The sequence below is a fragment of the Choristoneura fumiferana genome, chromosome 9, assembly GCF_025370935.1.
Source record: "Choristoneura fumiferana chromosome 9, NRCan_CFum_1, whole genome shotgun sequence".
NCBI lineage: Eukaryota > Metazoa > Arthropoda > Insecta > Lepidoptera > Tortricidae > Choristoneura > Choristoneura fumiferana.
The window spans coordinates 11,783,837-11,796,675 of NC_133480.1; the positions used below are offsets into that span (position 1 = coordinate 11,783,837).

Consider the following 12,839-nt stretch of genomic DNA (forward strand, 5'->3'; position numbering starts at 1 on the left):
TCCCCGCCGCATATTCTCGCGCTCTGTGCGGTAATTATGCTGTTCCTTTACTACGAAGCGCAAAATTAGAACTTCGTGTCCTGCTATCCCGCTAGCGCTTATATTATTTAAACGAGTGAGAGGGAGAGTACGAAACGAACTTCGATTTTCGAAATTCGCCCCTCTGCTCTCGTATTGGCATGCTCAGCAGTTAAATCAAATGCTAAAGATAACGTTTGACTCGTCTGTATAGATTTAGCATTGCGCTGGCTGAGCAACAGCAGCTACTACGAAACACGAAACTCGAAGTTCGTGTCGTGCGGTTCCTATGACACTTATACTATTTAATACGAGAGCAAGAGGGACGGTACGATACGCACTTCGAATTTCGAGTTTCGTAGTAGCCCTGCAGATCCCAAAGTAGAAAAGTTTCTAAATCAAAGTCTGGAAATTTTCAGACATTTAAATTAAGCAAACAAGAAAATCATTTCATCATTATTGTTTATTTTAACAGTCTTATTAATATCTGATACATAAAGTTCATACACATAATATATTTTCACACACATTCATAGTATATACACTTATGAAAAAATCCACAGAAAATTTAATCGGAAGTTCCCTGCATACTATAGAATTTCTATATATATTATGCATGTTTATATATGTACCTATAACTATTATTTTTTCTGCATTTTAGAAACTCTGCAGCCATCACCGTAACTGTCGTTTGGGAGAGCTGCAAGCTACTGCGGCTTTAAAGTCGTACTCCGTCACCACGATAGAATTCCCTTTTAACTACAAAACCTTCGGTGTCCGACAAGGAAAATTGCGTCCATTGTCGCAGTTGAGGCAACCATGCGTTGCTATAAATTAGTTCTAAGCAGTGCAAACCTACTTTTCTTAACGTCCACTGCTAAACATTCCGCAAGGGTGTCTAGGACACCAGTAGATATTTTGTAAACACAGTGATTATAAAAAATATATATCTTTCTGCGACAAAATAGAGCAGAATCGAATTTGTTATTTGATCAAAGAGCTGGATTCCACTTGTCGGATGACGGGCCCGGATTTTAAAGGGATGTTGATGAACATTTTATATGAAACTAGTCACACTTGCCCGACACGACTTTCTATATACCTATTTAAATGACTGACATCCGGCACGAAACGGATCCGACAAGCGGGAACGGGCTCTAAATTGTATGCAACCTCGCTAAAGCATTTAAATTGATTGTTATACTTGCTAATAACAGCATATTGGCACATACATATGCATAATATTATAGTGTAAATCAGAGTAAAAGACAAAAGTAACGAATTAACAAGCGTTTGAGAGTAAAGGTTGTTGTTAATACGCGGGTACCACTCGAAGGCTTACATGACCGACGTAAGATTTTATTTTTCCTGTTTATTCCGAGAGCTCTACATTATAACTAATTATTAAGAAGATGACTTAATTAATTGTTAATTATTAAAGTTTTTAATAAAGTCCAAAGTAGAGTTTTCTTTGTTTATTTCCCGTTATGAATCAAAACTTTATTCTCGGTATCTGTACAAATGTAGTTGTGATGCACTTTTGCTATTATGTTGCGATGAGAATAATAATTAAAAACCTAAGTTAAGAATAAAGAAATAAATTGAATGACTTGACTTTTGATAATGGTTGGTTGGTTTTTTAGAAAAATATGGCTCTGTCCATTGGAGGACAATTTTGCCAGTGTCTAGTAGGTTTTGCCGTTGTACGGTAAAAAAGATCTATAAAACGAAATATGAGACGTAATGGTGGATGAACGATGACCAACCAATTTCGACTTTTGATAATGTATGTATACTATGTGTAGAGTAGATCAAACGACCATGCAATAATTAAGTCCGTCAGTAAAAATAAAAACAAAACACGTTTAAACCAGAGTAATAAAAACTTTTCTTCCAACTATGCTTCAATTTCATCATAACCGCACTAAATACCCAGCACAAAGCGGGACTTTTCTGCTCTAGAGCAGAAAAATGTATGAACATCCTATTGCATTGTTTAACATTTTTTTTAATTACACCACATAGGATCAAGTATTTTTGCTATAAAATTAGCCTGCATAATGTAAAAAAATCTAGTGTTAGGTTGGTCAACCTGACGGTCTTATGAAATTTGACAGATTGCGTACAAAAAATTGTTGCTTCCAATCCTATCAAAAATAGTAAGTAGCCGCGTATTTAAAAAAAAAACTTTTGTTTGGTTGGCCAACCTGGCGCCCATCCGAAATTTAACAGATCGCGCGCGGGTAAAAATATCTGCTACTAACTCTGCCAAAAAAATAAGAAATTAAAAAAAATAGCGGGAACCTTGCGAATATTCCGTGGACATTTTTTGAGAGTGCGAATGTAAACTTACAAAAATGGAATCATCGAGTGCTAGTTTTCTTTCCTTCATTTGTTTAGCATTCCTGTAAGTAATAGTTGAAAGAAAAGCTGATTATGCACCTCGCATTAAGTAATTTATATTGCCCTGGTGCTTTTTGGCACTCGGTGCATTTATAAATAACTTTCTGCTTGGTGCAACAATCTACTATTGTCATCCAGGAATGAGTCGTCCAATCGGTACACGAGTCGTCTATTCTACTCGTATATTAGTCTTCATCAGTACGGCATGGGGTGTATGACAGGAAGAGCTCAATACATACTCCGGCGCAGCTAATCGTGTGTCACGGAACTCACGCACTCACAACTCATGTTGAGATCTGTTACTCGGGTGACCATGCGTATCAACATGATCAGCGCTGGCTCTATCTCTCGGCTAAGGCTCTATCTCTCGGAGCAAGATTGTCTATATCGCTTCTATAACGCTTTTAATAAAATCCTCCGACCAACGAGGCTTTTGCAACCCGAATAATTCTCCCGCCTTTGAAACTTGGCACATGATGAAAATAGGTAATACAGATTATAGATATACAATAATCCAATAACTTTTCTTACGAGAAGTTAGGTATTTTTACCTAAACATGAAAATCGTTTATAGCTCTCTGTGAAAAATGCCTCAGACTGAAATTCTTTCTGTATACGTACCTATGTACTACTTAGAATATATATGTAAAATTATCCAATTATTTTTCGATTTCAGAGATACCGCAAATTTAACTTTTAACATTTTGCACTATAACTTCTACTGAAAAATTGCTCTGCTGATTTTTATTTTTAATATGATTTTGTTTACTAAAATAAATAGCTTTTATAAGTTATCCAAAAGATTTTCCTTTCAGATATTATAATTCTTATTTTTAGGTAATTACGTCGTGTGAATAATTCGTAACTCCGTCTTTTCTTGTGAAGGGGGTGATATAACGTAAAAAATAAATGAAACAGGTATCGACAATAAAATACAGTGTAAAAGATTGGTTATTTATCAGGCTTCTGATAAATCATAAGCTTGTAATGTGTACCTAAGAAGAAAACTCTTTTTAGCCCTACTATCTGAACCCTTCCGATTTTGTACTCTATTGACGTAAAGTTCCGGCAGACGACGGGTACAAAAAAAAACCTACCTACTCGCCTACCAAAAGTTAATAACTAGCAGACTGTTTACCAATTACATAACCAGTATTTTCCTTAAACATGCTTAATCTTTTGCCAATAGCCGCGATTAACTGGGTGCCCACCTTTTGCTTGCACAATCAGAGGAATGTAATTGTAACCATGGGAGGGCAGTTAGACATAGGGGACATAACTACCTACCCAAAAATATTAAGAATATGAAAAAAAAAAACTTCCCTGTCACCTTCTTGTCATGTGAGCCTAACCTGTCCTTAAAATCTATATCAATTTATGGTGTATGTAAAGTTTCCAATCCACAATGCCCGCGTGCAACTGTAGCCCAAGATATCTCAATCTGAGAAGAGGCTCACTCAGAAGCTACACAGCAGTAGGACTAGTAAAGACTGGGTTGGAGTGCATTGGGTCGATTCCTGCCACCAGCGCTGCCTATTCAGCTGTCTACTCAATACGCGCCATAAGGGGAGAGAGACTTCGGGCTTTACCACAAAGTGCAAAATTCGAACGTCGTGTCTTGCCTTCCCGCTGGCGCTTATATTATTCAAAACGAGTGAGAGGAACGGTACGATACGAATTTCGATTTTTGAATTTCGTAGTAGCACCTCTGTTCCGAATGGCAGTGAACTTCTATTTTTTCTTTTATTATAAGCCTTAATAGCCTTATTATATGAATAATATTTCTACATAAATATGGAAATCATTCGGACATGTAAACCATAATGGTCACCCCAACTCTACGGCTTCACTACGTCAGTGACTCACCACCAGTTAATCGACTTACGTCCCAAGCTGCGCGCCCAAGACCGCGTATGTGCGTTGTTGTTATTTTCTTGTGAATATGATACCTACTATCTACACCGGGGCAGTGACGAACGGTAGCTGAGTCATTCGTGAATGAAGTTTACTTTGCAGTTTGCACTGCCGATGAATCAGTTTTTTGAAACTCGAGAATTATTAGTAACTTACCAACAGTAATGAGTCGACACAAACTTTGACCTAAGTGATAGGTTTGTTGTTTATGTTATGAATCGATCACGAATATAGGTTTGGTGCAGTCAGCAGCAAAAGTAGCGGATCGCTTTTTTTACTCTGCATTGGCATCTTGCATGGCGTTTAGTAGGTACGTGGCTGTAAAACGACAAAGTACAAAAGTGTACAGCTACTTTTGATGCTGATTTTACCTACTCATTTGTTGGTATAAGTCAGATTATTTTAATTTAACGTTTTTAGGGTTCAGTACCTTAGTTGGCAAAAGTCTTTGTTGTCCGTCTTTCTGTGAAGATTGAAGACCCTTTTTCTCAGAAAGAGATACCTATAATAAAATCAGCATAACCTCATTTTTGACCGACTTTATTATTAGGTAAGTGTAGTCGCCTACGTCAGCCCAATTGTGGACAGACGGTAGGTAAACAATGTATCAACCGCGCATCAACTCTTATTGTTGTCGGTTGACGTCTGACAGCCGGGGATCAACAAAGGGTTTGTGGCAACAACATGACATGTCATTCTGATCAGTTCAACTGACCTATATCAGGGCGTTGGTTACATAATGTATCATGTACCTATAGTTCAAAAGTAATTAAAGTATGTTATTCTAAGCAAATAAAAAAATATTATTATTGTTAATAATAATAAAAGTAAGTTTTTAAGTTGTTCACAAAAATCTAAAAAACGAAAAACATTATACAGTTAGAGAACGAACTAATCTACACCATATGTTATCTTAAAAATGGATTGAGCATATAAAAATGTTTCAGAAATTTTAAGCTCTACTCTCTACTCTTGTAGCAAGATGCAAACATCATAAAACCACAGAAAGCATGATAACGGAAAAGCTTTTTCACTTCTCATGCTCGTAAAGTTCGTGTTTATGCTGGATCGAGCTAAGCGACATAAAATGACTTTTTATGCACTAGTGCATCTAAAATAAAATCTACGTCTAGCCCAAGGTAATCAGGTGTCAACAGCCACAAACAAAGAAGTTTTATATATTTTTTTCATAATTTTTAATTTGTATAAAACTTAAAAATCAATAATAATATAAATGCGAAACCAATAAACTAATAAATATAATTAAATAGTAAGTTCAAATGAAAAATAAAAATGTACATAGTAAATGAACATTGTTTCCACTGTTGCTATTTCGCTTCCTCTCTATCGAAGTGAAGCAGAGTGTAAAACTCGAGCATTAATAAACCCATTTTCTCCTCGACGTGCCTAATACTGTCTATCCACCCTCGCCGGCTCGGGTGGCTATATGAATGCCTCGGATAAAATGACTCATTTTATGCTCTTGTTGTACAATCTATTATTATTTAACTTGCAATGTATAATGTTTAATGTATGTATCTATGTATGTGCGGGTCAAATCTTGCAAGTTGAATTTGACCCACTTCCAGTGGGCGGATTGACTTGAAATTTGGCAACTTATGTAAATCTGGTAATAATACAATAATCTGGTAGTGTGGTCCAGCTAAGATCATCTCTGCAGGATGGAACTCCTCATAGGTAAAATGGCATCGGCTTGAAATTTAGTACGGAAATGTAGGTAGTATGACAAGACAAAGAAAACAGCCACAAAAAGTACAGTCAGCATGAAGAGCTTGTGTTAAAAAATTAATTTTGAACAAAAAACTTCTTGCAAAACTATTTTTTAACCCTCGACGCAAAACGAGTGTCTATCTGTCTGTCAGTAGCATTGTAGCTATCAATCGATGCGGTTTATTTCAAATGAATATCAGGGGTTTTTCAAATTTTCTATGTGAACACTAGATTTTGTAAGACTTTGGACACAACTTTTAAAATGCTGAAATTAAGCTTCGAGTTTTCAGCTTATTAAACCTCATTCCGTGATGAAAAATGAAACCTATAAAAGTAGATATTTTTTATCATCTTCAGACAGAAATAGAGCATTTTCTCTGAACTCTTTCTGTGGCTCAAATATAAAACATACATAATATACATATATTTTGAGCAGAAATTGCATTGCAAAAAATATAAAAAGTATTTATTTAATCCAGTACCTACATACTTAATTACTTATTTAAATGTTGATTCATTTAAAGTAGAACTCTATGTTTTACAATTCAAATTATTATATTGACCCCAAAAGCCACAATTAATTAATTTCAGAGCGTAACCAATACTGATAATAAGCTTTCTGGAACTAGTTAGTAACAAGAAAACTATATCCGTGGTTTTGAGCGCACATAGCGTTTTATTTTAAATGACCGGTAGAGCGGTCGAGTCAGTCAGTCTACGGCTCAGGCCACAGTCGACGCCTGCTCGGTACTTTACCACTTGTATTTTTTTTTAATAATATAAAGATGTACTGGCCAGTGTTAGGGGTAGTTTTGGCGGTGTGCGGGAGTGTGGTGTCCCACACGATGCATCTCGGCAAGTGTCCAGTTGTGGAGCCCATGCCAGGCTTTGAAATGAAACAGGTTGGTTATTATGACATTTAAATAGAATAAGGATTTGTTTGCTAGTTAATCCAGAAGCGGTCAATCTCGACTTTTTTATTAAAGTCTAAAACATTGGTTCTATAACGACTCTACTCTGTGTGATTGAACATATTATCATCGAAACGTACTTTTTTCGTCTTTTAAATTTATTCTTTTACTTGCTGGTGCATTATTTATTTGTATTTAATTTAGTTGTTTTCTTGAAAGTATCGATTGCCACAAGCTCTACCTTCTTACAAAGAATGTTTCAATGCCAGCGTGCCAGTTCACTGTACGGTCATTTCGCTATATTTAGGCAAGAGCTAAACAAAAAAAACTGACCAAGTGCGTGTCGAACTCATACCCCGAGAGTTTCGTGCCTAAACCAAAAAAATGTTTACATTTATAAAATTTGCGCTTGCCTTGACACCCACAGTTTTTGTATTAAATAAAATTAGCGTACCAATGCTTACTTACTCTCGTCGTAGAATTAAAAATTACCTAGTTAAAGTTACCTATCCTGTGGGAATTTTATAAAATTCCTTCATAGTACACCACGAATATTAAGAAATATTTTGGCAAAATATCAACTCTCTAGCTTCAGTGATTTAGGCTGTGGAGCAATCTGTCAGTACTCACTTATGTCTTTTTTATAGGTATATAGATCTCCTTTCAAAAGGTGGTGTAGGGGTATCTTTTGATCGTGTAGCCTTAGACTTACTTCATAGTAAAGTAATTTATCTGGATAGGTACGCACAGACAGACAAATAAACAGACAGCCAGCTAGACAAACCGCCAACAAAAATATGTTTGATTGTAGGTAAATCTGTACCTACTTGTTTGAATGCTTATTTCATCCTAATTAATGCTGCCTCAAAATCAACAGAGTACGAGTACGACTACCGTGTATTCAACGTACGGCTATCTTAACAATTTGCAACTACAAGACCGCAAAAGATACGAAGTGGAATAGAACCAGCCGATAAATACGGCTCTTACATATGATTCATCTCTTATCTAGACAGGGGTGACAGTTAGGTCAAGTTCTATGATTCTTTGTATACTTAACTGTTATCAACAGAAGCGTACAATAGGTACTTACTTACTTATATTGTTTGTAAGAACTTGATAGACTTTAAACAGTGGTCTGTTTTTATCGATTCTTTAAATTCACAATTTACTATCTACTATAAGATAACTTTGTTTGTAAGTACTTGAGAATTAAGAACAGCGCTTGTTTGTTTATCTTATAATTCATAAAAAATCATAATGCTTAAGTAGTAGAAATTAGTGGATTTCCTTGTTCTCTGTTCGTTGGCCTCTGATTGGTAGCTTGTCTTGGATATAATAATATTTTATGGTTGCTAATTTTAGCGTAGGTACAGGATGATACCAAACAATGATACTTTACTTAAACAGGTTATAGTATTGCTTAAACTTTCAACTGAACATCTATTTCTCTAAGGAAGGTTAGCTGACCGACTTACTATGGAAAGGCGAAAAAAAATCGTTTTTCGACCTACATGTTCCTTGGAGAAAGTTGTTCAGTTTAAAGTTTAAGCAATACTATCACCTGCTAAGTAAGGCATCATCGTTTGGTATCACTCTGTATATTAAAATTACCATTAAACCATAATCAAACATCGCGTAAGTGAATATCTCCACCATTAATGTACTTAGTGACACGCTACATCGTTTCCCCTAAAAATATACCTAACCAAGTAGAATAGTGGAGAGATGTCTTAAAGCGATTATTTTCTTCCAGCTACTGGGTGTGTGGTACGTAATCCAGAAAACGTCGACTGGGTCCAGTTGCATCACTTACAACTTCACGGCCACCGAGGAGCCGGGAACGTACGAGCTGGAACAGGTGTCCCAGCATTTGATCCTGGGGCTTACCCCGCTCAAGCACGACTATAGGTAAATTGGTGAGGGAATGTTACCGGCACACAATGTCTGAGGTTTCAAAGCTTTAGACGCGAGGCTCTGCAGAATGTTCCCACTAGCTCCGCCTATACAACTTGGCAACAAAACCGTATGCGGCATAGCTTAAGTCTTACCTAAAAAGAGGCTCCAGCCACAATTAAATGTAACACGCAATGGTTTATGAATAAATTATTATTATTATTATTAAGGTCCAAAAGTATAAAGAATAAAATATTTTATCCCAGTTTGCTGTAAATAATAATGTATGAATTCTTATTTTCGGAATCTTCTTCTTCTTATGGCTCTCCGTTACTGAAGGTCTGTTAATTTTCGGAATGAAATGCTAAATAAATTGTACTTACTTACTGTAAAAAGTTAAGTTTTGCTAGATAGCCGCGAGTTATGTACGTATTATGCAGTTTTTTTAAATTTTATTTATAATTAATAAATGAATATTTTTTAACCCCCACGCAAAAAGAGGGGGGTTATAAGTTTGACCGATATGTGTGTCTCTCTGTGGCACCGTAGCTTATAAACGGGTGATCCGATTTAAATGCGGTTTTTATATTTCAAAGTAGTATGTTTCATCAAAATCGGTTTAACCGTTTTTGAGATATTGAACTTTGAAGTGACAAAGTCGGGGTTTTCCAACTTTTTGTTGGTTAAGTATAAGTAAATGATATAATAATGAAGACGATATGATGAAAATATGATATGATGATGGTGTCTAGTATGATCTTTGACGCACTGTATTTATAAGTAGGTCTTACCTAGTTGATATGTTTTAGGATTTTCAAAATTAAAAACTTTTTTTTTCTCAGATACACCGGGGTTTTGACTGTGCCCGACCCTTCGGTGCCAGCACGAATGAAAGTGCGATTCCCTCTAAGTAAGTAAACAATTATTTATAAGGTGCTAAAACCAACAGTAAAATGCTCGCTTTGTTTGTGGCGTTCAATGTATTAGGACGAGTAGGTAGCTGACGTAAAATCTTCTCTGGTTATATTATAAGTACCTACTTAATCTACCCCTGGCTGTTTATATTATAACACAGGTTCATTAGTCCTTCTCTGCTTCGAATTCAAAGCCCAGATGACAAGAATACCGCTTTACAATTAACCGTTCAAGTTTCAATACCCTCTGTATTTGCGAGTGCTTGAGGACATTTTCCTTACCTACCTTCGACGCCAAAGTGGTAGTTATAATACCTTTTGCTAGGGTTCTTATCAACTTTGTCCCTTTTCGTAGACGTGGCGGGTTCCGCGAGTTACATAGTGTTAGCGACGGACTACACGACGTACGCTGCCATTTTCACGTGCCAGAGCATCCTGTTCGGGCATCGCCGCTCCGCCACCATCCTCTCTCGCACCAAGGAACTGGACAAGATGTATCTCGATAAGGTACTTACATATTCATTTATTTTTCTAGGACTACCTACATTACCTACATTGCCAAAAACAGTTCCTTAGATATCTCAACCGAATACATCCTGGACCACAGGACTTCATCATCATTAAATCTTCTAATCTTGATCATCTTTAATACGTCTGGTATATTATTTTTGTATAACTAATGGGGTTTACGTAAAGACTAGACCCGTCGCAGTAATTCCGCGAGGTTGTGAGGAACGCGATGGACCGGAATGAATGGAGGGAGCGCATTTATGCTCAAACAACCATCATCGATACGACAAAGAGCGACAATGGTTTGTCATATTGGTCCACCAGGTAGAGGGAGCAGTTCTATACTATAAGGACACACGGGACCCGTGCCCAGTGCCCTTCAGCTCAGGGCCCCCCCGAAAGGCCGATTATAATAACTTTTTCTTGTCTTTTAATCCAACCAAAAGTTATAATAGAACATTTTTTCGCAAAAGAAATCCAGTACCGTATCTTAATCATATTAATATTAATATTTGATTTGGTGTAGCACATTCACAGCAGAAAAAAATATCATTCACTTCCTTTAATTTTCAAAAGGGGCCCAAGTTCTTGTGTGCCCCAGGGCCCCGCGTGGCCTACGCCTGCCCTTCGTAATCATGTATTTAAAACCTACCTGTATTGAAACTTAATCTCCTCCAACAGTTGCGCACAAAGCTGTCCTCGTACGGCATCAATCCGTTCGACCTGTCCATCATCTCGCAGAAGGAGTGCCCCAAGCACGAGAACGGTCAGACAGAGGGAGTTAACATCAACATCGAGCCCGACACCTTCTCGTCACATAATATCGGAGAGGCCGTGCGCAAGACCGGCGGCGCCCTAGGTGAGGCCACGAATAACACGCTGCCTGGGTGAATGCAAAAGTAGCAAAGGCAAAATATTGAAATAACTAGTAATGGACTGTAATGATTTGACTGTAACATTCCATACTAGTTATTATCTTAATATTTTTACTTATGCCACTTTTGTATTCACCCAGTGACTTACAGAACACTTAACCCCTTGCCTTAGTAACTAATTCCTGGGCGATCGAGCTTTGCTCGGGGTAAAACTAAAATTCAGGCGTTTTGAGAGATATGACCAAGTTATGGATCGATTGTTCGTCCGCGAAAATCCCGACACACTAAATTATATAGAAGTCGTTGGAGTGGATTCCGAGACCCTCGAAATGAATAAGGTACCCATCATTGAAAGTTCTAGTACCTAATAAACGTCGCAATGATTTTTCTTCTCGGGCATTACGACGTAATTAGGTATTACATTTATTTATTTTCATTGGCGTATCGTGGGTTATTTTTCAAGGTGGGTCTGGCCTGGATTTTTGTGTCAAGATGTGTAATACTAATTATTATAGAATTTTGAATCGGTAGCCCAACATCCTGGGTTGGGCACGGCCCACCCGGCCCCCTCTATATACGCCTATGTTTAAATCAAACCGATTCCACAGTGGATGTGAGCAACAATGCAAGAAATTGAAACTTTGAATCTGATCAGTTTTCTTTGCACTTGACTACAATGTCCTCTGCGGTGGCCCCAAACTTGCTTAAAAATTCCATCATAATCGGTTATTCCCTTTAGCAACTACGGTGCTACAGATAGACCGATTTAACACCCCTTTTTGCGTCGGGGTATAAAAACAGGAACGCCTAGATAAGTAGGTACAAAATTAACTCAGCGCTCTATCAGCCATCGTAATCCAACATTTCTTGACGATCGAGTGAATCATCAACTCTTGGGCTTCTAATATCAACAAACGCATTTCTTACAGCGGACGGCGTTGAATACGTCATTGAAGCCGGTAAGAAAGTCTACAACAAGGTGCACAGTAGTAAGGAGGATTTGACCGAAGCGCCGGCGGGCGCGCCCTTCTCGCACAGGAATTTAGACGGGGACGCGGAGTGGCTTCCCTGATTCCTAGTTTTCATTGAAGCTGTCAAAGAGATAATGTACGACATTTACGCCAAAGTGAATATATACATGCTTTCTAATCACATGATCTGATTTTGGCATGACATTCCATATGAAATAAATAGAGCTAGCTGGCTTTGGGTGAACATTTTGGGTAAAAAAAAATGTTACAAATTCTCTTAAGCAGCAATAGTTTGCAATACAGTAGTGCTGATTATTTTGTTGATCGAACTGTTTTTAAGTTACGAGATATTTTATAGTTTAGTCGATAAGCGTGTTACGCGTTTCCCCGCTACGATAAGTGTAGTTACACATTTGTATTACCTATGTTAGGTAAACAGTTTTAGGGTTAAACTTTGAGTTGTTCTCCAACTTCGGCGTTTGATCTAGCTTTTTGAGAACATTGAATCGCATCTAAGAAAATGAGATTTTAATAAATACTCAACGTTACGTTACAAGTACTCGTAGGTATAATTTCCAATAACCTACGTCACTACTCCAAAGAACTTCGTGGTGAATGAGCAATACATCACATTATTTTTGTATCTAGGAATAAAAAAATAGTAAATAAATCAAGTTTGTTTTTAATTTCCTCTAG

General features: G+C 37.2%; 2 protein-coding genes across 2 annotated transcripts in view; both read left to right on the forward strand.

The window, feature by feature from the left end:
* LOC141431284 (lysosomal acid glucosylceramidase-like) overlaps positions 1–1,477 on the forward strand; it is a 70,474-nt gene extending 68,997 nt beyond the window's left edge. The window contains exon 12 of the mRNA XM_074092398.1: positions 680–1,477. Coding sequence (XP_073948499.1) covers positions 680–740 — 61 coding nt within the window. The 3' untranslated portion in view covers positions 741–1,477. The remainder of the gene's footprint in view (positions 1–679) is intronic.
* A 5,302-nt stretch (positions 1,478–6,779) lies between these two features.
* LOC141431286 (apolipoprotein D-like) lies at positions 6,780–12,817 on the forward strand. The gene is made up of 6 exons (XM_074092400.1): positions 6,780–6,968; positions 8,734–8,888; positions 9,716–9,783; positions 10,143–10,294; positions 10,979–11,156; positions 12,102–12,817. Exons 1-6 carry the CDS (start codon positions 6,852–6,854, stop codon positions 12,242–12,244), a joined length of 813 nt encoding a protein of 270 aa, XP_073948501.1. The 5' UTR covers positions 6,780–6,851; the 3' UTR covers positions 12,245–12,817.
* The last annotated feature ends 22 nt before the right edge of the window (positions 12,818–12,839 follow it).

Coding starts and splice junctions, on each gene's coding strand:
- LOC141431286 (XM_074092400.1), top strand. CDS start 6,852: ATGTACTGGCCAGTGTTAGGGGTAGTTTTGGCGGTGTGCGGGAGTGTG. Junction 8,889..9,715: donor CCGCTCAAGCACGACTATAG/GTAAATTGGTGA, acceptor TTTTTTTCTCAG/ATACACCGGGGTTTTGACTG. Junction 11,157..12,101: donor CAAGACCGGCGGCGCCCTAG/GTGAGGCCACGA, acceptor CATTTCTTACAG/CGGACGGCGTTGAATACGTC.